Genomic DNA, 22,271 nt, shown 5'->3' with positions numbered 1-22,271 from the left:
GCAGGATGGGCCTGAGGTGAGTTTAGTATCCAAGCCTGGGGAGGCCCGGCCACTGATTGTTCCAGGCTGGATTAGCTAGGCTGGCCATGTGGGGTGCTGTGTGAAGGCAGGGTGGAGGTGCAGCTGTTGTTAATGTGTTGTGGGTGTCAGCCCACCAGCCACCGCTGTCCTGGAGACTGTCCAGTCTCTCCTCTGTGCTGCTTCTGAGGGACCTTCAGGCAGTACCTCTGCCCATTCTCTGACACACAAGGAAACCAAGACTCCCAGAGTCGTGGCACCAAAGGCAAAAAGGCAATCTGGTGATCTTGGCTCTGCTTTATTGACCTTAGAGCACCCTTTGGATGCAGTTGAAAAAACAAACATACACAGTGGGAGCCAGAAATGGACCTAGGCTGCTGGCACCTGATCCCACCAGCATTTCCCCAGCCAAGGCAGATGTATACAAAATGCCAGAGGGAAAAATGAGGCAATACGGTGCTGAGTCCAGGGCTAGTCGAGTGCCAGAGGAGCAGTCGGTGAAGGAGCGGCAGGTCATGCCTCTTTCTCGTAAGTACGAGTGCAAACCACATTGCCATGGGTGAGCGTCTGCAAGGAGAGACAGAGTCAGATCAGGGCAGGGCTGAGGGCACCGAAGGTGCTGGGGCACCCTCCATTCTGATGGGGAGAGCCTCTACCTTCATCCCAATTATCTTCACTTATTGACCACCTACTGTGTGCCAGGTACTTTACATGTCTTTTTTTCTAATATTTACACCAAGCTTTTAGTTTAGTTAGGCAGCTAATTCCTCAGAAAGCTGGGGAAATGAGCTACGAGAGAGCAACTGATTGGTCAAGATCTCAGGGTGATTTCTCTCCCTTGCACCAGTTCTGGAGCGCCTGGCATGTAGTGGACAATTGGTGGATAAAAATGTCCAGAGACTCCTGGGGAGGGACTGTGCTAGGCCACCACGTCCCCGTTCCTTCCCTGACTTAGAGTAGTGCAGGGGCCGAAGGCTCGAGCCACCGCCACCCAGCCTGGCCTCGTAGAGCCAGGCCCACGGCCTCCCCACAGTCCAACTGCCCGGCATATCCGGTCCTGCACATCACATCCCACCAAAGCTACACCCTCATTCTTAACTCTGCGGGGCCCTGTGGTACCGAATGCAGGGAAGCGTTAGAGACCAAGAAGGCTTGCAGTGAAGACGCTGGGGCGGAAACCAGAGGCCCTACAGAGTTAGGAGGCAGAGACCACAGGGGCTGCTATCTCTGCCTCGGATCTGGGGGTGTTCAGTCACGGCTACATTCTTCTAGTGAAGTGCCCAAGTTTGTCCCTGACCAGACCCATGGGCCAGCCTGGCTGTCCCTTCCTACCCAGGCTGTTATCAGGTCCTTGCAGTAGGACAGGCATGCAAAGCACTGAGCAGCCGTGAGGCTGGAATGAGGTGGAAAGGGCTGTGCCGTCAGTGCCTCACTGTCCCCAGCCTGTCCCTGCCCAGAGGCTTTCTGCGTGGCAGCGCAGTCCCAGGGAGGAGAAGGAAGCCTCTCCTAGGGGCTTGGGATCCAGTCTGGCCCTGCTTTCTGTTTCTCCCTGGTGAGGAAGGATGCCAACGCAGAAGGGGAAACTAAGTCCGTAGGGCACCTCTGCCTCGCCTGTGTGATGCTGTGTGCTCCACACCACAGTCCCCTGACGCCCCAGCAGCCCACCAGGTTGGTGTTAATACCCATTTTACAGTGGGACTTGGAGAAGGTGACTTGTCTGAAGTCCTGCATCGAAGAAGCTGAGATTTGAAGAATCCAGGCCGGTATGAGTCCAGAGCTACCACACTGAAAGTTCCCACCTAATACTGTCCCACCCCTGCCTCCACCCTCCAGTGCTCCCAGGGGAAGACCCTGGCTTTCCAACAGGCTTGACTGGAGGGGAAGTAGTAGTAGCCAGTTGGGGGAGGCTCCAGAGTGGTCCATCTTACCAGGATGAGTTTCCCATCAACTATCTCCCGCACAAGCGTTGTCTCCTGCCCGTCCCACTTCTGCAGGTGGACAAGTTTGCCTCCATCCAGCGTCACAATGGACTGTGAAAGAGCAGAGAGGTCTGAGCTGTGATCTGAGGCAGGACTGAGTGGTGGGATGGTGTCTGGGCACTGGGGCCATAGAGGACTCTGCCTCTGTCCCAAACTAAGGGAGCTCAGGAGGCCCCCTCCAGCCTAGCCTTACAGGCTGCCTGGTCCTCCCCCAGCCTCTGCTCCACGATTGCCCAGCTGGGGCCCGGGGCCTTCGCGGCTTGAGCAGGTAGGGAGAAGCCGGCAGCATGGTGGAGCCAGACAGCCTGGTTCTGAGAAGTGCCACCAGCCTTCAGAATGGGTACTCATCCCATACTCTGTGATGTCCACAGATACAGGGCGTGAGTCATCCTGTATCCCTGGGAAAGACTTGTGAGGCGAGTCCAGAGACTCTCCAGCCAGTGCGGATCACACATAACGTCTAACAGACCCTGGGGTGGGAGGTACTGGGAAATCAGACTTCCTGCTTTGTACTCCTACCTCTTCCTGGTCCACATCATGTGGGCCCCTCAGCTGACCAGTAGACAGTAACTGCCAGGTCCTGGGACTGGGTGCCCTTGGAGTGTTCGAGACCCTGGTCAAGTGCCCACTTGGTCTTCTGGGCGCTGCCAGCCTGCATCAGCTGCCTCCTGTTTGGCAGCTCTCCCAGGTCGCTCTCGTTGAGAAATTTGGGGGCTCTAGGTCAGACCAGGGGACCCTGGCTGAGCAGGGTTCAGCAGGAGAGTCGGAGGAGGCCAGGGGCCCCATGGGGAGGGGGTGTGCATCCTTGCTGCCGCCTTACTCATGCCCACCCCAAAGTTTTTGTTTGTTTTTTGCCTACTCCAGATTATTATTTAGCCTAGGCATCCCAGAGCACTACTGTTTCATTAGGGTTCTTGTTCCCCAAAAAAGTGGGCCAGTCAAGGAGGCAGATGGATATGACAGGACAGCTACCTCTCTCCAAGGCAGGATGACATCTTTGGGCACTGTCCCAGCTCTGCTGCTGGCTTCCTGTCGATTCTGGACGGGGCTCCAGCTTCCTTCACAAGGAGACCAGACCCTGTCCTGGTTTTTCTGGGGGCAGTTGTGAGGAAGCCGAAACCGCTAAGGGGCTGACTGATAGGGTCTGGTGGAGATACTGCTATAGGAACCCCCTTTAGAGGTCAAAGCCCCTTAGTTCTCCCTCTGCCATGCCTGGCCCAGGGGCTGGGAGGCCTGAGGCAAGAAGCAAAGTCAGAGCCACCACAGGTGAGAAACCCTGAGACTGGAGGTAGAGGTCCCCTCCCTCCCGGGAAGGAGAAGGGCTAAGGCCTGGTGAGAAGACATGCAAATACACCTTACATGGTGTCCTACCCAGAACACAGCTTTTCCTGCCTGTAGGCTGGCAGCATTGGAAACAGTCCCTCAGGGTCACTGCCCAAGCCTGGGAGGTGGAGGCTGGAGAAAAGGAACCTCTTGCTCCCAGCAGCCTCTTTTGCTGCTGGAGGCCGGAATGACCTCGCTCAGGGAAGAACTCCTAATTCCCCTGGGCAGTGTTCCTAAAGCACTTGGAGATCACAGCCATGGCCACGTAACTCCCCCCGTCTATGGATTGATAAGAAATCCAGAACGACGGCATGCTGTGCATGTCACCGAGCTGGAGCTGGAGTCGACATTGAGGTCAGAAGAACATTCTGGCTGTGTGCTGCCCACTCCCAAGGTGGGTGCTCCCCAAGACGAGGCAGGGAGGAAGACAGGACTAGGGTGCTGCTAGCACCTGGGACATCCCAGCACTGCACAGGCTTTATGTACCTTGTTCATTTCAGTCCCCCACAGTCACCTGCCCCTCGGGGTGCAGACCCCCTTCCATGGCTCACCTTGACCTTCCTGTCATCAGCTGTTGTTTCATCGAACTCGACCCCTAGCTCGAAGCTGATTTCCGTGTTCTTGAAGGTGCTCTGTGTTTTTACAGTGATCTTGTCCCCATTTTTTTCGATGATCGTGGTAGGCTTGGTCATGTTGGCCACCTGCCTGGTAGCAAAACCCACACCTGAGAACAAGGGGAAGGTACGAGCACATGAGTGAGGCGGAAAGGCAGGGCACAGGGACCTCCGCGAACAACTCTCGGGCCTGGACATTGGACAGAGAGCAGAGGAATCACAAGAGCTTTCAGAGACTGGCCATTTGTAAATTCAGTTTTCCCATTCTCTCTGTGCAGTGAAGAGACACTTGATTTCAGTGGACAGAAGAGAAGTGTAACGGACAGGCAGGCCTCTGTGTGGTGGGGGCTGTATGTGTGTTACTGCCCTCAGCCCTTCCATTCTCCTGAAGGCTCGATGCTGTGAGCTCCCCTTTACAGATGCAAAAGCGGAGGGCTGAAGCCCAAGGTCACAGATCCGGAATTCAAACCCAGAACTGGTCCACCAAAGACCTCGCTTACTCTGCCTCCCAAGGCTGAAGCAAGCAAGCGCTCCCTTCCAGGGAGCCTGAGCAGCTTTCGAGCCACAGGCCAAGGAAAGAAGAGAAATGTAGACAATGCCTTCTAAAGCCTGAGGGACGAGAATTTCCCACCTTGGAAATGCTCGCCCTGAAATCCACTGGTGTACTTGTCCCCTATGTATAGCACTAAGGTATTTTCTACCTTTCTTTTTGTCTTGAAAAAGAATTTTAATTTCTGTATTGGCAAGATAGTTTCAAAGCCTCTTATCCATACCCCAGAAGGTAGGCAGAAGGGAGGGTGTGTGTCAGTGTACAGATTTAGGAAGGGCTAGTGCAGTCAGGACTCGAGGCCAGGGCTCTGGGCTCCTTGTCTGAGACCCTATGGGAACTCCCTGCCGACCCAAGCCCAGCTTCCTTGGGTGTGAAGCAACGCCCGGAGTGTCCTGCAAGAGTGTGACACACAGAGCTCTTGGACCAAGCCTTATGCCCTTCGGATATGGCTTCCCTGAGATCTGTCCTTTTGCCTCCAACCTCGTCCTCATGACTGCCTGCCCTTCTGCCCCCAGCAGCTCTGGTGAGCTAGCTGCCCTCCGGGACTAGCCCAGGGTTGGGAGGTGGCATGCCAGGCTACACCGCCCCTGCTGGAAGCTAGAGGCATCAGCCACCGACATGGGTGGTTTCACTTAAGGCTCCTAACAGCCCTGAGCAGCTTTTATTATCCCCAGTTTACAAATGAGGCTTGGAGAGAAGTGACTTGTGCACAAGTCAAAGAGTGAGTGATTGACCTAGATCCCAATCTCAGCTCCAGAACTTGTACACTGCCCCTCCCTGGGCCATTCTCCCTGCACAGCCACCAGGTGTGCCTGTGATCACGGGTACTAACTGGGCGGGGTCTGTCTGCCCAAGTGTCCTAAGAACCCTGGGTCGAACACGAGAGGGGCGACGGCAGATTCTGCCCTGCCTGGCCAGTGAGGGCCCCGGCCTTAGGCCCGCTACCAGAGTGAGGCCGATCCCACCCCCCATCAGGACACAGGGCCTTGTCACCACGCAAGGAGCTCTGTTTGCTTAGGACCTACCCAGAGGTGTGGTGTGTTTGAGGAAGGAACCACTGTGGGGTGAGTGAGGGACTGAGCCAAGAGAAACTGAGACCAAAAATGGGGCTGACAATTTTGGAGGCTCAGAAAGTGCTGGATTCTACTTAGAAATGAAGCAGAAGCTAATTTACTGTTCAAGCTGAGGACGGACTTTTCTCCTTCAAAGGCCTCTCATCCTTTCCAACTGTACTGGAGAAAGGCTGGATGGATTCTCAGCCCCATAGCCCAAATCTGCCCCCTTATCTGGGGGCAAGAGAAGGGAATGAGGGTGGTGAGGCATACTTCAGGGCCACAGGTTTTGGGTTGGAATGTCTGCTACGGGAGGCTTGGGAGGGGCTAACTCTGGGCATCCTGCCTTCCCAGCAGCTGCCCAGGGCCCACTTGCTCCAAGTGTGGCCGCTGTCCTGGAGTCCATGGGCATGGTACCCAGCATACGGTGGTGGGACATTGAGAGCTTTGGCCTCAAGAGCCAACACCTGGGGTCCCTATTTCAGGAAAGGGTTAGGAAGAGAGGTCAGAGGTGGGTCCCTCACCCCTTATTTGAGTATCTGCCAGAATTCAGCCCCCTTTCTCTAGTAGGAAGGCATGGAATGTAGCTCAACTATGAACTATGTGCTGGTTTCCCTGTCCCCGCCTGGGGGCCTAAGATAATCTCCTACCTGGTTATTTAAGAGAAAGGGTATCATGACCTCTATCTAAGCCCATGCAAGGAGGGGAAGGGCTGAGGCTTAGCTAAGCCAGTCCTCCCACTCCCACCCCCACCCCTGGGTCCATAGTGGAAAATACTCTGGATTGCACATCTAGAAATCTAGGTTTTCTTATCAGCTCTGCCATGGGATTGATCTGACCAGTTTCCAGTCTCTCTGGGTCTCAGTCTCCCCATATGTCAAACTAGGCAAGGCATGGGGATCTCCAAGCACCTCCCCTGTAACCTGAAAAGTCTGAGTCCTTATTCTTCCCCAGCCAACACCACCACGCCTTCAGAGACTAAAGACCCTCCCTACCTTTAACAGATCTGGGCTTTGTTCCAGGACCCTGGCTGCACTCCAGAGGTCCACTGGTTGTCTCCACCAGACCCCTCCCCAGCAAGTGGCTGAGCCAGCCAGGAGTGGGTGCTCTCGCCCCGCCCTACCACTAGGCTCACAGACCCTGAGTAAAGCCTGGTTACACCCCACTGCAGGACAAGATCAGAGATGGGATGGTGAGAGAGGGCATCCTCCAGCAACCATCCTTTCCCTAGCTCAACATGGAGGGGCAGGGATTGTTGCTAACTGTCCGCGGCCTCCTCATATGCCATTCACCCGCGGTTCCCTCTTCCACCTCCTTCCTCTTTGGGGGTTCCCGCTTCTTTACACCATAGTACACGCCCCATCGGCCCCGTTCCCTTTCCGTATTCACACTTTCCAATCCCTAAAACACCCATGCTCGTAGGGTTTTTTTTTCCCCCGTCCTCCAGCTAGCCTCTCCCACCTTCTAGGATCAATGCTCTCTTTTTATGCAAACCCACTTCCTAGCTCCAGATCCTATATATACACCCCTCTTCCTCGAAAGCGCCTCCCCGCCCCCAACATCGACCTGCAGACCCACCTCTTTGGTCCTCCCTACCTGGGAATCCCTCTAGCCAGGTTCAGACCATTAAAGCCCCCTTCCACCAGGCCTCGCATGCCCTCGCCCAGCCTGCCATCCTCTCCGTGTTCCCTTACTCCCCACTCTTGACCAGGAGGGACGCAGCAGGCTTGCGGAGTCCTAGCCAGAGCCAGAACGCTGCGCGGGGCTGCGCACGCGGCCAGGCCCAGCATCCCGAGTCGCACTCACCAATCGACTTCATGTAGTCATCGAAATTCTTGCTGTCCACCAGCTTCCAGGTGCCCACGAAAGCGTCCACCATGGTGAGGATGGGCTAGGCGAGGGCTCTGAGAACGCAGAACAGGCGTGCCAGGACTCCGGGACCCGCGGTTCCCGGCCCGCGCTGCCGCTTTAAATAGCCCTTGCATCACGTGGTGAGGCGTGGCCCACACCCCCAGCTCCCGAAATAGGAAGCCTCAGGCTAGCGCTCCGCAGCCAGGAGCAGGCTGCCCATCCCCCACGGCGCGGCCGGCCGGGGGAGGGGGCAGCTGGTGGCGCCCGCCTCTCCCGCGGCAGCGCGAGGGGCCCCGGTCTCTGAGTCCCGGCCCCACGCTGGCGGGACCGCTCCCTTCCCTGGCCTCAAGGCGCTGGTCGCAGTCTGAGACGGAAGCCGCTGAGGGCGCGGTGCCCGCGAGGTGGGGCGCGCGCCTCGGACAGCTTCGTCCCCCCAGTGACTCTCGGAGTTGGGGTTAGAGCAGGGAGGAGAGACTAGAGGAGACAGGAAACTCGCCCTTGGGCTGATGCCCAGGCCGGGAAAGCTCCGGCTGACCCTTCGCGGCGCAGGCGGCTTGGCCCCCGCTTTGCAGGTGAGGAGCCCAGGGCTCAGAGGGGAACTGACAAGGTCGCAGGAAATAAGGCGGGGGCTAACCGAGGCGGCCGGCCGGCCCGGTGTGAGCTGGCCCCGGAAGCCGCGCTCTCCTGCAGCTCTGCGCAGGTGGCGGGAATGGACGGCGGGCACCGGGGGTGGCCTAGCTGCCCCTGTGCCCTCCGCCCGCTCCTGGCGAAAGCGTGACCCCACCCGCCGCGCACGTGCTCGCCCCTCCGCGTGGAATGTGCCCTCCGCGGGCCTTTCCGCCTTGCAGGGCTGCGCCCCATGCTCCTTCTCGCTCCTCTGCCCTGTAGCGGGCAGGGGGTGCTCGGAGCATTTGATCAGGTCACTCCCCCCCCACCTCGTTCCCAAGTTGTCCCCCCAGCCAGCTCTGACAGGCCCAAGGGGCAGCTCCCCACCTCCTGACTGCTGGAGCCCCGACCCTGCGGGGAGCCCTTCTCTGACCCCTTTCACAGACTGTCCTTCACCCTCCTTTAAAGAGCCTGCGGGCGTGGACACTTTACGAAGCACTTTTAAAAAGGTTTTTTTTAATGTTTTATTTATTTTTGAGAGAGAGAGACAGCGTGAGCAGGGGAGGGTCAGAGAGAGAGGAAGACACAGTTTCCGAAGACAGGCTCCAGGCTCTCAGCTAGTTTCAGCACAGAACCTGATGCGGGGCTCGAACCCACAAACCGCGAAATCATGCCCTGAGGTGAAACTGGATGCTTAACCGACTGAGCCACCCAAGCGCCCCTATGAAGCACTTTTATTTAAAAAAATTATTTTTCCCTTTATTTTTGAGAGACAGAGAGAGACAGAGCATGAAGAGGGGAGGGGTAGAGAGAAAGAATCAGAAGCAGGCTCCAGACTCTGAGCTAGCAGTCAGCACAAAGTCTGATGCAGGGCTCAAACCCACTAACCATGAGATCACGTCCTGAGCTGAAGCCAGACGTTCAACTGACTGAGCCGCCCAGGAGCCCCTACTAAGCACTTTTGATAGTACAATCCACCTTGTATTGATGTGGGTTTTCTGCAGGCCGAGGGCTTCAAGCACATATTCTCACTGAACTTTCAGAACAAAGTCCACAAAGTAGGTTTTATCATTACCCGTTGTACAGATGAGCAAACCAAAGCTTGGAGGGGTCCGTTCATTTCTGAATCCCGCAGTTATTAAAGCACCTACTTTCCGCCAGGCCTTGGGCTGGGCTCTTGGGAGACCACCGTGAATAAGGCACACGCTCACTGGAATAGCTCACCTTTGCACAGGCAGATGCAAAACTAGTGTGGTGGCTCTGTGGGAGACCTGTCCTGACCTAGGGGTTTGGGGGAGACTTCCCAGAGGAAGTGAGGGGTAAGGGAGGGCGGGGCGGATCGGAAGCCCCCCCTGAGTGAGTGGGGCCCTGCGGAACTTCAGCTGGCAGGGGTCTACCCAGGGGACTTGCTGGAGCAGCAGGCCCACTGACCCTGGGGTCCCAGCAACTCTGCACTTGTGTGCCGTGTGGCTGACCCCCCACTTCCTGAGCTTCTGTTTCTCCATGTGGAGGTAGACAGCATCTGTCCCTACCTCCAAATTTCTGGGAAGAAGCCACGGAGGAAGAGCCCTCGCTTGCCCAAGCTCTTGGTCCTTTCCAATGCGTCCACTTGCCAAAAGGCCTTAGGGCTGGGCACGGAGCCCTGCTGACCTCATTGCCGGAGCAGGTGCAGGGGAGGGTGGGGAGGAGAGTGGGATGGTTTCTAAGTCAAGGTCACAACCTTTAGACACTGGACCTCCTCTCTGAAGGACTGAGTGACTAGAGACCCAGGAGCCAGAGCTGTCTTCCTACATGGTCCTTCCGATGTGGCCGTGGAGAGCTGGGGCTGGGCTAAAGCTTCGGACAGGTGGATCTGTGTGCCAGTCCTGACCCGTGGGTACCAGCCTGTGGCTGTGGATCTCAGTTTCATCTTGAAAATGGAAGCAATGACAGTGTTTACCCCCTAGAGATGTCTGCGGAGCAAACGCAATAGTGCATTTAAAATGCTGAGCATGTTGGACTAATGTGCTCACTTTCGCTGCTGTTATCATTTTACTATTATCCTCAGAGGGGCGCCTGGGTGGCTCAATCAGTTAAGCCTCTGGCTTCGGCTCAGGTCATGATCTCATGGATCATGGGTTCGAGCCCCGCATCGGGTTCTGTGCTGACAGCTAGCTCAGAGCCTGGAGCCTGTTTCAGATTCTGTGTCTTCCTCTCTCTCTGACCCTCCTCTGCTCGTTCTGTCTCTCAAAAATAAATTAAAAAAAAATTTACTATTGTCCTCGGATAGTGTGGGATTCTCAGGACCTGCCCCTCACCTGCTGGGGCCCCCCCCCCATGGCAGATCGCTTGGCTTCTGTAATCCTCAACCTTCTCATTTCTGAGCAGGAGTAGAACCTGCTGCCATTGTGAGGAAGGAGCTGCAGAGATTTTTGGAATGGGTTGAAGAGGACACTGCCTGAATGTTCTTTCATCCCCTCTCTGGGGCCCTGCCTATGCTGATCAGTCTGGAAACAAAGCCCAGACCCATTAGCCTTGCTGCCCTACCCCCATCTCCCGCCACACCCAGACCTGAGTCAGTTGACTCCTCAGTGCGCCCTCTCTGCTTTCCATGGGCTTTCTTCTCCCCTCCAAATACTTACAGCTTCTCATCCCACCGATTACCTGCATCCTCCCTGCCTTGTGATACTCCCTGCATCTGGGGAACAAAGGGGCAAGAAGAGGGAGTGTGAGCCCTTTTCCTTTTCCTGCCCCTCCTTCTTGCCCTTGGCAGGTCCAGCTGTGGATACAACATCTGGCAGGCAGCAGGACCAGTCCCCGCCAAGAGCAGCATCTCCGCAGCCCTGGCCCTGTGGTGATGTCACTGTTCTGTGTCTCCACGGCAACCACAGGCTGGGAAGATGGAGAAGAGGAGAGCTGAGTAACCAGGAGAGAGCCAATGAGAGGGGCCAGCTGCACCGGATGATCCGTGGGGCCATAGGGCGGGGCTGGGGTGTGGGGGGAAGAGCAGGGAGCTACTCAGCATCTTCAGCTGCTCCCTGGATCCTCCCTGCCATCTGGGCACCTCCAATAGGGGATGTGCTACTGGCACGGGGAGAAACGCCGGAGCTGGAGGCCAAAGAGGCTGAGTTGGAGCCTCTACTGACCCAGGGACATAGAGATCCCCCGTAGCCCCTTCAGAGCCCAAGTCTGTGGATTTTGACTGCCTCCACCCCACCCCACTGCACCTCCAGGACCGGCAACTGGGATTTTTTTTTTATGGTAATGGTGGTGCACCTCTCTGCCATGGAATCAAGTTCGTAACCCTTCTCTCCAACACCCTCCATAGCTTCCCCTGGTGCATGATGTACTCAGAAGTGGCATCTTTGGAAAGAAGCCTGGTTCTCAATCCCAAACCTACAACTTACTAGTTAAGAGACTAGGAGCCAGTCCCTTCCCCTTCTGAGTCTCCTTTCCTCCCAAATGGAGGAAGGCCATCTATTCTCAGGGTTGACAAGAGGATTAAAAGAGATAACATACTGAAACCTAACACCCGGAAGCCTAACATCCACACAAGTACTCAATGAGTGCTGATTACTTTCTCCCTTCTGTGTCTCCCCAGGGCGGTTTTCCCAGAGATGCACGTGAATGAGCCAAGGCCCTTGGAGACATTGAACCGATAGCAAAGGATCCAGGTGTATCTGTCCCCTCACTGAGGCCATTCAGTGCCTTCAGAGACTGCAGACAAGTCTCCACATCTCTCCCTTTCTCTCTAAATAATTCATGCATTTCACTAGTCTTAACTGAGGATCTCCTGCTCCCAGACACTGTGGTGGGCTCAGTGGGTCCCAGGGGAAACGGGAGAGCCACAGCCCACATCCTCCCTGAGCTCACCATGCAGGGGGATCCAGCAGTGGCTGGAATGCCGTGTCCTTTCTGCCACTAAGAAATCACTTCCTGGTTCCCCAAGAGTTCTAGATACTATGGGTCTGAGAGAATAAATGATGGCCAAAGATAGGGATTTCCTCAACACCAGTTGCTTCTGAGAAACTGCTGCCTGTGGCACAGGCTCCCTGGAAGGAGAACAATGACTCTCTCTGCCCAGAGAGGAGAGGGGGCAGCTCAGGGTGGCTGGGCAATCACCTCGGCTTTCCCGGAAGCCAGCCGCCCTGCCTGTTGGCAGAATAAAGCCCAGACTCTTCCGCCTGGCTCCATCTGTTTCATTAGTTAAGTTGATTACAGAAATCCTTTTCCAAGAATAGTGCCTGGCAGATCATAGGCGTAAATGAGTACATATTGAATGAATGAAGGCATGTATGGTACTTAATGAATGAATGAGTGAGTGAGTGAGTGAGTGAACTTCTCTACCTCTCTAGCTTTAAGGGCTCTGGAGTGAGACTCACTTGGCTTCTAATCCTGCCCATTACTTACAGAGCAGCTGTGTGACCTTGGGCAAGTCACCATCCCTCTGGGTCTGTATTTCTTTATCTGTGAAAAGCACATCAAAATTCCCACCCAGCCTGCCTCCTAAGGACTCTGGGGAGATAAGGTAGGATAAGCCCATGAATGCAGTACAAAGGGTCCTTGTTTCTCTTCTCAGGCTCCTTCCAGGGATGCCCCCAGGCTCTGGGCCCCCACCTGCCTCTCCAAACCCTCCACACCACTGCCACTCTGCCCTGCCCTTGTATCTCAAAGGGGTGCCACCTGTCTTTTGTGTTTGCCTAGGAGTGCTCTTCCTCCCTAGCTGCTACTCTCTTAGTCACTCTTGCTCACTTTTCAGCGTGACTGTCCGTCCTCCAGGAAGCCCCCTCTTCCCCAGCAAAGCACTGACCATGCTTTTATGTGGTGGACTCAACTCAGAGTCAGACTTTCCTATTACACTATTACGCCCTACAGGGGGACCCTGCCACGTCCACAGAGGGCCTGGCACGGATCTGTGACGTGGACAGTCTCTCTAGAGCAAAGAGAAGTGTTCTCTGTTTGGAAATTCTGCTCCCACTCCCCCCCCACCCCTTTCCTATTACTTTCAATTTTTCTCCTGCCAAAGTCTTGTATCTTCCTCTTCACTGCATCCCCGAGGGCCATTTCCTGCGGGTGGTGGGGCTCCAAAGACTCCCAGGTGAGAACGGCCCTTCTGAGCACACAGGTGTAGCTAGAATCTCAACTGTAGCTCTTTATTATTTTTTTAATGTATTGTTATTATTCTTTTGTAAGTAGGCTCTATCTCCAATATGGGGCTTGAACTCATGACCCCAAGATCGAGACTTGCTGCTCTACTGACTGAGCCAACCAGACACCCCTGCAGCAGCTCTCTTTGGGGACAGCTCCAGTCCTAGGAGGTAATCCAACCAGATCCCAGACTTGGGACTGCCCCCGGCTCCTTCCCCACACTGCTCCCCTCTCCAGTGAAAAATTTGCCTCTGCAAAACTACAAATGATATTAGATTAAGCAAAGCATAATAAGAAAGGGAAACTGAATGCCTATAAAACTACAAATAGCAGATTGAGTAAAGTACGCTAAGACAGAGAAATCGAATGCCTATAAAACAGCACTTCACACCACCTTGAGGTCTGGGGTGGATTCTTGTCCCATGTGACCTGGCAGCAAACAGACGGTTCAATGGTCACTTCCTAGAGCACACTTCATTCAGGAACAAGCTCGCTCACTATTCTGGAAAGGTTCAGGCAGCTCCAGGAGACCTGAAGAGCCTTGCTGGTGTGGACAGGTGACCCCTGTGTGTCCTTAGGTGAGGACAGCTGGTTGGCAGGCCCCGGCAGGGGTCTGGCAGAGAAAGTATCTTGAACTCGGGAGTCTGGGACCCGGGATCTTGGAGTTGGCTGGGGTTGGCAGAGCCCGGTGGGGGGAAGGGGGGAGGGCAGCATCTCTGGGCTCTGTAGTAAACAAAAACACTAGATAGGAAGCTCAAGGAGCCTTCTACTTGGACTTGAACTGGGTGGACATGGGTAAAAGAGCTGCCCTCCTAGAGGTGGGAGGTATGGAGAGATTAGAAGGATGGGACCAAGGTTGGGAGGGTGAGGTCACATGAGCATCTGTTCAGGGCAGGGGTTAGAACAGCCCAGGGTGGCATCAGGAGCTGGGGACTGGCTTATGCACGGTCACTCTTTCCATTTGATGAGTCACCATATGAGCTGTCAGGGGCCAGGAGGAAGAGATGGAAAGACCACTGGCTGGGCAGTTGGGAGACGTGATACCAGCAGTGTGAGCTTGGCCAGTCGATCTCTCTGTGGCTGTTTCCCTTTCTGCGCGACGGGAATAGTAATGTCTACCTTTCAGAGTTGAAGAAGGGAGCACATGAGATCACGGGGGCAGAGAACCTTCCCGAGCTGTGAAGCGGGTTCGGAAAATGACCTCTGACCTCCGTGCAGCGCTTATGAAGAGGCGGACACTGGATTCAGCAGCTTTCAGCAGCCTTGCAGCTTTTGTGAGTCTGACAGTAACCCAGTGACGTGGGTACTTTTGTTCCCAGCCCCAGTTTACAGATGAGAGCCAGGATTTGGACCCAGGACCTTGGCTTGAGATCTTGTATGGCCTGCCGCTATTCCACGCTGCCTTTCCCTGTGGCAGTCTTTGCCCTGCCTTGCTCTGTGACCTTGGGCCAGTCTCTTCCTTTCAGCGTCCTCAAAGCGATGGCAGGGCGCTGGGCCAGATGGACTCTTTAATCCTTCAAGCTTCGGCAGCTGGTGGTTCAGGAAGGGAACTTCCAAGTGGGGAAGAGGGTGGGGTGGGGTCAGAACCAGGAGAGGACAAACTTTTCCAGTGACTCTGCTCCTCCTGTCACCTCCTCCGTGGGTAGGCTGGCAGGCTCCCCTTTGACCTACAAGCCGTGGGGCCAAGGAAGCAGGTGATGCTCAGCTTTCGCCTGAAATACTCACTGGTCACTGAGGGTCACCAAGGTCTGAGTGCCAGAACTGCCCACTAGCAGTCAGGCAGGGCCCATCTGTCTTGGCTAGCGGACCCCAGAGGGCCTTAGGGCCCCATCCTGCCTGAGTCATACCCCTTGGTCTCCACCTACCCATCCTGGGCCCTGACCCCCTCACTCTAGGTCAGTTTATCAGGGGACCAGGCCTGGTCTGGACCCAGGGATATGGCTATTTCTAGATGTCCTCCCTGTCTCCTTGGCCTGGGCCTCCAGCCAGCTCAGGACATGCACACACACCCACACCCACACACACACACACACACACACACATTTTTGAACTTGATGGCTACTGGCTTGGTGCCTGGACCCGTGCTGGGTACTGACAACCAACAGATGGCCCGAACTTAGTTCCCACCTTATAGAGGGAGGGAGGAGGTGCATGTCTACAGCACAGAAGGACCTTCATTATTCCACATGCGGACTGCACACGGGCCATGGAAGGCCAGGAGTGGGAAGCCACTCACTCTGCCAGGAGAGTCAGGCCTCACACTGGAGAGACCCTTTGGACTGGATCTTAAGGGATGCATAGGAGTTTGCCAGGTGTGGGGTGAGAAATTGGGAAGGCAGAGGAAAGTCAAGGAAATATGAGATTTTCCTGGTGATTGATCTGGGATGAGGGCAGAGGATAAGAGTGGCAAATGAGGGGCACCTGGGTGACTCAGTCGGTTGGGCATCTGGCTCTTGATGTCGGGCTCAGGTCATGGTCTCACAGTTTTGGAGATCGAGCCCCGAGTCAGGGTCTGTATTGGTAGTGCTTGGGATTCTCTCTCTCCCCCTCTCTGCCTCTCCCTGGCTCATGTACAAACACATGCACTCTCTCTCTTCCTCTCTCTCAAAATAAATAAACAAACATAAAAAAAAAGTGGCAAATAATAAGGAAGATTGTTTAGGTCTGGAAAGGAAAAGGCCTCGCTCACCATCAAAGAGGCTGGCCTTTTTCTCAAAGGCCATGGGGAGCCATGGAGGGCTCAGGTGGGAGAGCATCATGATCTGATTCAGATCATAGTAAGAGTTCTCTGGCTGTTGTGTGGAGGCTGGACTGGACAACGGTCAGTTAGGAGGCTACGGCAGCTGCCAGGCTCTCACCCACACCAGCAGGCAGGGGAGGGGGAGGACACACCTCTCCTAATTAAAGGCGTGACCTGACAGCTGCATTTACGGCCTCCCTCTTGGCCAGAAAGTAGGCACATGGCCATATCTAGTTGCAAGTGAAACTGGGACACAATCATTGTTCTGGACTCCCTGTGAGTCTAGAAAACAGAGAGGGTAGCCATCAGGGGATGCGAGGTCCCTGACACAGCAGTTAAAAGTCTCTCTCTGAAATCAGGTTTACTGAGCCAAAGGCCCTCCTTACCACGCCAGCTTTGTGGGCAGGTGAGGTACCCTCTCTGCACGTCTGTCACCTCATCGAGGTACAATGAGCTAACACACCAAGTCTTAGAGTGGAGGCTGGCACACAGAGAGGTCCAGAGCTGTTTTAGTTTCTGAGAAAAGGGGATGTTCTGGGGACAGGTTCTGCCTGAGCACCCCAGCAGAGCTGGGGTCCCCATAGGGGGGCTGATGTATGGCCGGAACTATCCAGAGCCCGTCCCTTAAACCAATGGTTTAGCTGAGGCAGAGGATGCCGGGAGAAGGGCATGGGGGACGCTGGGAAAAGGTGGATTTTGGAGGGGATTCAAGAATAGGTAACCCAACGTCTGACTTCGGCTCAGGCCATGACCTCACGGTTCGGGAGTTCAAGCCTCACATCGGGTCGCTGCTGTGAGCCTGTCAGCACAGAGCCTGCTTCAGATCCTCTGTCCCCCTCTCTCTCTGCCCCTCCCCTGCTAGTGCTCTCTCGCTATCAAAAGGTAAATAAAACATTTTTTTAATTGAAAAAAATTAGGCAGCCCAAGAAAAAATATCCCTGGACTCAGGAGTCTCAGAGGCCGCCCAGCCCAGAGCTCTTTCGCACAGGATGGCAGACCCCCCGGAACCAAGAGGAGGCGGTTAGTTTTTGAGTCAAGGGCACTTGGTGCAGGGCTCAGGCTCATAGCTGCTGTGCTGTGTGGCCTCCAGCCACCATTGACCCTCTCTGGACCTGGGTCTTCCCACCCAGAAGCTGGAGATCACTGAGCCCAGCCTACATGCCACATGGCTGAGAAGTTGTTTGTCCTATCTCTGAAATTGGGTTGAACCTGCAGGGCTAACCACACCTAGGAAGGGTGGGTCGCCAAAGATGAGAGCATGACCCCCCCGCCCCCAGGAGGGCAGGGCCCTGCAGCTCTGTCCTGCTGAGCCGCTTGCCTGTCCTACCTTCTTCCTCTTTTGGCCTGCTGCTCCAGTTTCCCAGGTTGCTGACTCTGAAACAGGGTAGGACAGAGAGCTAATGTGGGAGGGGAGGGAGAGGAAAAGAGCCCAGCAGGGCTGGGGGTAGATGTGGCAACTTCAAGGGAAAGGCAGAGTGATAAGACTGAGGGAAGGTGGGGGACTTAAAGTGAGCCGCCAGGAGTCTCGAGGTTGTTTTGGATCCTCCGCATAGTCCGAGCCAGACAGGGAGCTTGCTGAGGGCAGGCGCTGTGCCTTATGCATTTCTCATCTCCCTTCACAGGGGGTCACCGAGGCCCCCACGGAAAACCCCAGACTCTGTCCCCAGCCCCAGACCTACATGAAACAGGGGGCTCGGTGGGGGGAGGGAAGGGCAAGTGAGCCACGCTTACACCAGAGAACCCTGGAACTCTTAGGTAGAAGTCCGGGAGGTGAAACAAGAGAGGCTGTACAGTGAACACCGAGAAGGGGTCTGGGCCCTGCTTGCGAAGAGTGCCGGCCCCATCTCTGGGCCTCTGTGACCGTGCCTGGCCCCCCTCTTTTCGCAGCCTGGGGGTGGAGGTGGGGTGGGGACGGGTGTCCAGGCGGTGTCCCCACCCTAGGTTCCCCTTCTGTTCCCAGGAGCTGGCACCAGCCCCCACCCCCAAGACACCTCGGGTTCCCAGGGCTGGAGGGAGGGACCCCAGAGAGAGCACTCAGACGCCTGGGCCTCTGGGTGCTTAGCAGACCCTGCTGGTCTCAGTTTCCCCACCTGAACAATGAGGGATGAAGGCCATGCCGTCGAGGTCCTCAGACTCTTTCTCATTTGTGGCCAGAGGGGAGATGGGGGCTGGTGGAGACTGTGCTCGGGGTGCCATGTTTCCCAAGAGAGCCGAATCCTGCCTGTAGTTCAGAGGCAGTGATGGCGGGCGCAGTGATGGGGTGGGTCGGTTGGGGTGAGGTTGGCGGGAAGACTCAGTTTGAGCTTGGGCTCTGCTGCTGGGTTGGTGATGTCACCTGTCAGGATCACACTTCCTCCACCGGCCTAAAGGGCCTAGGTGTTCCCAGATCCAGGAGCCACACTGTGTCTGGAGTCAGAGACTGGGGCAGGGGTCTGGAGCTGGACCAGGGCCGCGGTCCCATTGTGCAGAGCCAGGAGTGGCTGTCACAGGCTGGGGGGTACTGACAGTCAGTTGGGTGCAAGGGCTGAATGGAGCTTAGGGGTCACAACAGTCAACCTCTTTGGCTTACAGATGGGGACACTGAGGCCCAAGAAGGGAACTTGTTGTCCAAAGTCCCAGAATGAGTTGGGGGCAGAGCAGAACCAGAAGCAGGAATCCTGACTGCCTGTTTCAGCTTCTCAGGAAGCCCTGGTTAGGAGGTGCAGGTAACGGTCTCGTCTAGAAAGTGGGGAGACCGACCCCTGTCTGACCCTCAGGCTGGGGACATCTAGTGGAGATCGCGGTGCAGTGTGAGCCTGGCCAGATGGGTTCCCCTTCCTCTCCTCTCCCAGCCCGCCCCCGCCCCCCCCAGAGCTGATGATTTACTCTTCTCATCTTCGCACAGGGGCGGGGCTAGGGGTGCCGTGGGGCATTGGGCTTTTGCAGAGATGGAGCGGTCCTGGTGTGGGGGTGTGAGGTTAGGCTAGGGGGGTGCAGGGAGGGACTGAGGACAGAGGCTTTTCCCTGAGTCTTGGGTGGGGGTGGGGTAGGTAATGCCCACAGAGACCAGCTTCCTGGTCCCCTTGTCCAGAGGAAGACTCATCCCAGACACACATGACACACACACACACATAAACCCGCATGTGACCTCACATGCACACCCAGACACACATATACACACTCCCGACCCTTGACTGGTTAGATAATCGATGGGCCCACTGCAAAGGGAAAATATGGGCCCTTTGTTAAAAAAATCATTAAGAATTTCAACATGATGAAATGGGGCACCCGGGTGTCTCAGTCAGTTAGGCGTCCAACTTCTGCTTGGGTCATGATCTCAGTTCATGGGTTTGAGCCTCGCCTTGGGCTCTGTGCTGATGGCTCAGAGCCTGGAGTCTGCTTCGGATTCTGTGTCTCCCTCTCTCTGTCTCTGCCCCTCCCCTGCTTGTGCTCTGTCTCTCAAAAAATAAAATAAAAAACGCTAAAACAATTTTTTTTACCGTATCATGATTTTTAATGTCCAGAGTTTCTAATACGAGGGCCACAGCTTTCTCCCGAAATCAAGTTTATAAATTTTCGATTGGCTTGTGAGGCCAGTAGGGATACTTCTTTTTGTCTAATTTGGTTTCTGGGAAGACTTTGTTCAGGTCCTCAATGGTCATCTGATCAAACGGAATTATGTTCTTCATCTTCTCCAGCTCTTTTTCATATTCTTCAATCCTGGCCTTTGAGAGAGACAAAAACTCAGCACAACTTTTCACATCCTCTTTTTCTTCAGCATCACCTGCACAGTGTACTTATCCTCTGGCACATGAACCTTCAGGGCATTAAACTTCTTCTCAAAGTCATCTACCAAGCCAGCTTTGGCCACATTGGCCTTGTAGTAAGCCCAGTCGATAGCAGGTGGATTCTCGGGGAGAGTAGCCAACCTGGAGGTGGGGGTCTCATTCCAGGATTTCAGGGAGTTGGCAATGGCCTTCTGGTTTCGGGGTATGATCTCCCCAAAGGCTACCCAGTCAATGGTTTTTAGAGCAAGTTTTCGCCCAGCCATCTTGAGATCCTTCACCTTCCCCGGCGGCCCACAGACCACAGCCTAAAACAATTTTTTAAAAAAAGCCTTGAACATTTACCACTTGGTAGGCACTGTTTATAAAGGCAAACAGGGCGCCTGGGTGGCTCAGTCAGTGAAGGGTCTGATTTAGGCTCAGGTCATGATCTCTCAGTGTTACTTGCCTGACCTCTCACAACTAGTAAGGAAGTCAGGGTTCCAACCCAGGCCATCAGCCAGAGAGCCTGCTCTGTCAGCTGCTTCCAGGCCCTGTGGACCCAAGTGGCTCTGTGGCCTGCCCTGGAGGGAGGGGGGCAGTGCTCAGGTCCTAATGTGAAGTAAAGAAACAACAGGATAATGATATGACCTCACCTTGACGGGGACCCCCGGGCAACCCTGGAAGCCCCAGGATGGTCACCAGTCTGCAGAAAGAGACAACTGCCTTCTACTAGGATCTCAATATTTCGAAGATGTCTGAGCGCACACCACAGGCCTTCTTCACCTCTTTACAGACAAAACTATTAAGTATGTAATGAAGGCATTTTCAGGGACGACCGAATATGATACTGGACAGTGTATGTGACTCTCACGGACGGGAATGAAAGGAAACCGGCCCTGCCAGGGAGATCTGGGCGTCCACCTGGCTTCAGGGGTGACTTCCTTTGATAAGCGACCTTCGGGGCGTTGGCCCAGCCCTGACCGCACCCTCATTCTCCCCAGAGGTGCCCCTCCAGAGTCGGTTGCACTGACCCTCGAGGCAAGGGCGGCAGTCCTGTGACTCCTCCCCACCACGCCTATAGCCACGACTGATTGGTCCAGGAATGCCTGCCTGATCCAAGCAGACCAATCAGATCCCTTGGGGGATGAGGACTGGCACAACTGGTTCAGGCTGGTCCCTGACCTAAGAACTGGTAAACTTGTTGACTGTAAAGTTAACTGCCTTAACCCTCCTTGCCTTTTGCACCAAATAAGCACAGGCAAGGGAAGGGTGAGGGACTGATGAAGGTTTGCAGGGGAGAGTTCCTGCTCTCTGCCTCCCCTACATTCATACTTCGGGTTATTCCTGCTTTGTTTCAATGAGCCTGCAAAATTGCTGTCACTTGCCGTCAAACGGCCTTATGTAAGGCATTTAAGTTGGAAAATGTAAGTAAAGTATCATAAAGCCCCTGAGTGTGTTGGTTTTATTGTCATTGTTGAAAATGACGGACCTCAAAAGCACAGAAGCTACCAAGGTTGCGGGAATGTCGACAACGGAAACATGAGGTCATCTGTCTCTTTGTCCTGAAATTACTTCCCATAGTGAAAAGGGCTTCCTCAAGAAGAAACATGCTCTGAAAAGGGCTTTGTTAAACTTGGATTCGGATTTGTCCAGCGGTGGGCTGGCCAATGTTTCACAACTGATTCTTTAGAAATTCAAAGATATGCATTATATATGTACCTACATTTATTATCAACTTCACGGATATAAAGGATGTAGCACACAGTTTACAAATAACACAGAGCATGCACTCTTGACTGTAAATTCTGTGGAGTCAGTTCGTTTCACAGAATGCTTTTGTTAGTTGTTGCGGAACTCTTGTATCTCTGGTCAGTCTACGGTTGCAACTCAATCAAAATTTGCAGCGGGGCTCCATTCCGGTCTACTAACTCTTTTCTCAATAAATTATTGTCATTAAGTCTAATGTAAAGACCACTGTTACACTACATTTCATCGCTTTCATTTCATCGACTGTGCTAGTAACATTTTGTCCATCACTTTCTTTAGTCTAGAAAGTCAAAAGAGCAAATCAAGCCCCGATGTGCAGCCTTTACCAATTCTCAGGTAGTAAGTCATCCTGGCTTGGCCAGTTTCAAGTTGCCAATGTGATGCCACCAGACACAGCGTTGGGAAGAGATGTGCAAAAGCACATTGTGATGCCGAGTTTCCACTGGACAGACACCATAGATATGGATGACCTCAAGAGACTGGGTAATGGCAAACTGTAAAATCATGAGGAAGTGAAGAGTTTTGAGTATTCTCTTTATTTTAATAAAACATTCGATCATAAAAATGTATTTGATTGTAAATTTTGGTAATTTAATCTTAATTTTAATTTTTAAAACTCTTTTTAATGTTTGTTTATTTTTGAGAGACAGAGCTAGAGCACGAGAGGGGGAGGGACAGGAAGAGAGGGAGGCACAGAATCTGAAGCAGGCTCCAGGCTCTGAGCTGACAGCACAGAGCCCGACGTGGGGCTCAAACCCACGAACCGTGAGATCATGACCTGAGCTGAAGTCCGACGCTTAACGAACTGAGCCACCCAGGAGCCCCATTTAAATTGTAATAATGACTGTCTAACAACTGGTTTGCAAAACTCCTGAAACTCCGCCAACTTGTGAATTGC

At 54.4% G+C, this 22,271-nt stretch overlaps 1 protein-coding gene, 2 long non-coding RNA genes and 1 pseudogene across 3 annotated transcripts; 2 read left to right on the top strand and 2 right to left on the bottom strand.

Moving 5' to 3' along the window:
• Nucleotides 1-297: 297 nt before the first annotated feature.
• FABP3 (fatty acid binding protein 3) lies at nucleotides 298-7,495 on the bottom strand. Its single transcript, XM_029946947.1, has 4 exons — nucleotides 7,343-7,495; nucleotides 3,872-4,044; nucleotides 1,947-2,048; nucleotides 298-585 (listed from the first exon to the last, which is right to left on the bottom strand). Exons 1-4 carry the CDS (start codon nucleotides 7,413-7,415, stop codon nucleotides 532-534), a joined length of 402 nt encoding a protein of 133 aa, XP_029802807.1. The 5' UTR covers nucleotides 7,416-7,495; the 3' UTR covers nucleotides 298-531.
• Nucleotides 7,342-12,153, top strand: LOC115298313. Its single transcript, XR_003911704.1, has 3 exons — nucleotides 7,342-7,959; nucleotides 10,746-10,940; nucleotides 11,574-12,153. It is a non-coding gene; the product is annotated as an uncharacterized LOC115298313 (long non-coding RNA).
• Nucleotides 12,154-19,348: 7,195 nt separating this feature from the next.
• On the bottom strand, nucleotides 19,349-19,951 carry LOC115299684 (annotated as a pseudogene).
• An 854-nt stretch (nucleotides 19,952-20,805) lies between these two features.
• Nucleotides 20,806-21,942, top strand: LOC115297919. The gene is made up of 2 exons (XR_003911523.1): nucleotides 20,806-21,030; nucleotides 21,653-21,942. It is a non-coding gene; the product is annotated as an uncharacterized LOC115297919 (long non-coding RNA).
• Nucleotides 21,943-22,271: the final 329 nt, after the last annotated feature.

Source organism: Suricata suricatta, chromosome 8, assembly GCF_006229205.1.
Source record: "Suricata suricatta isolate VVHF042 chromosome 8, meerkat_22Aug2017_6uvM2_HiC, whole genome shotgun sequence".
NCBI lineage: Eukaryota > Metazoa > Chordata > Mammalia > Carnivora > Herpestidae > Suricata > Suricata suricatta.
This window is presented reverse-complemented; position numbering and strand designations above follow the sequence as displayed.

Excerpts from the sequence above, each read along its gene's own strand:
- FABP3 (XM_029946947.1), bottom strand. The coding sequence starts at position 7,415 with ATGGTGGACGCTTTCGTGGGCACCTGGAAGCTGGTGGACAGCAAGAAT. Across the intron at positions 4,045-7,342 it reads TGACTACATGAAGTCGATTG|GTGTGGGTTTTGCTACCAGG; the intron begins GTGAGTGCGACT and ends CCTTGTTCTCAG. Across the intron at positions 586-1,946 it reads TTGATGGGAAACTCATCCTG|ACGCTCACCCATGGCAATGT; the intron begins GTAAGATGGACC and ends CTCTCCTTGCAG.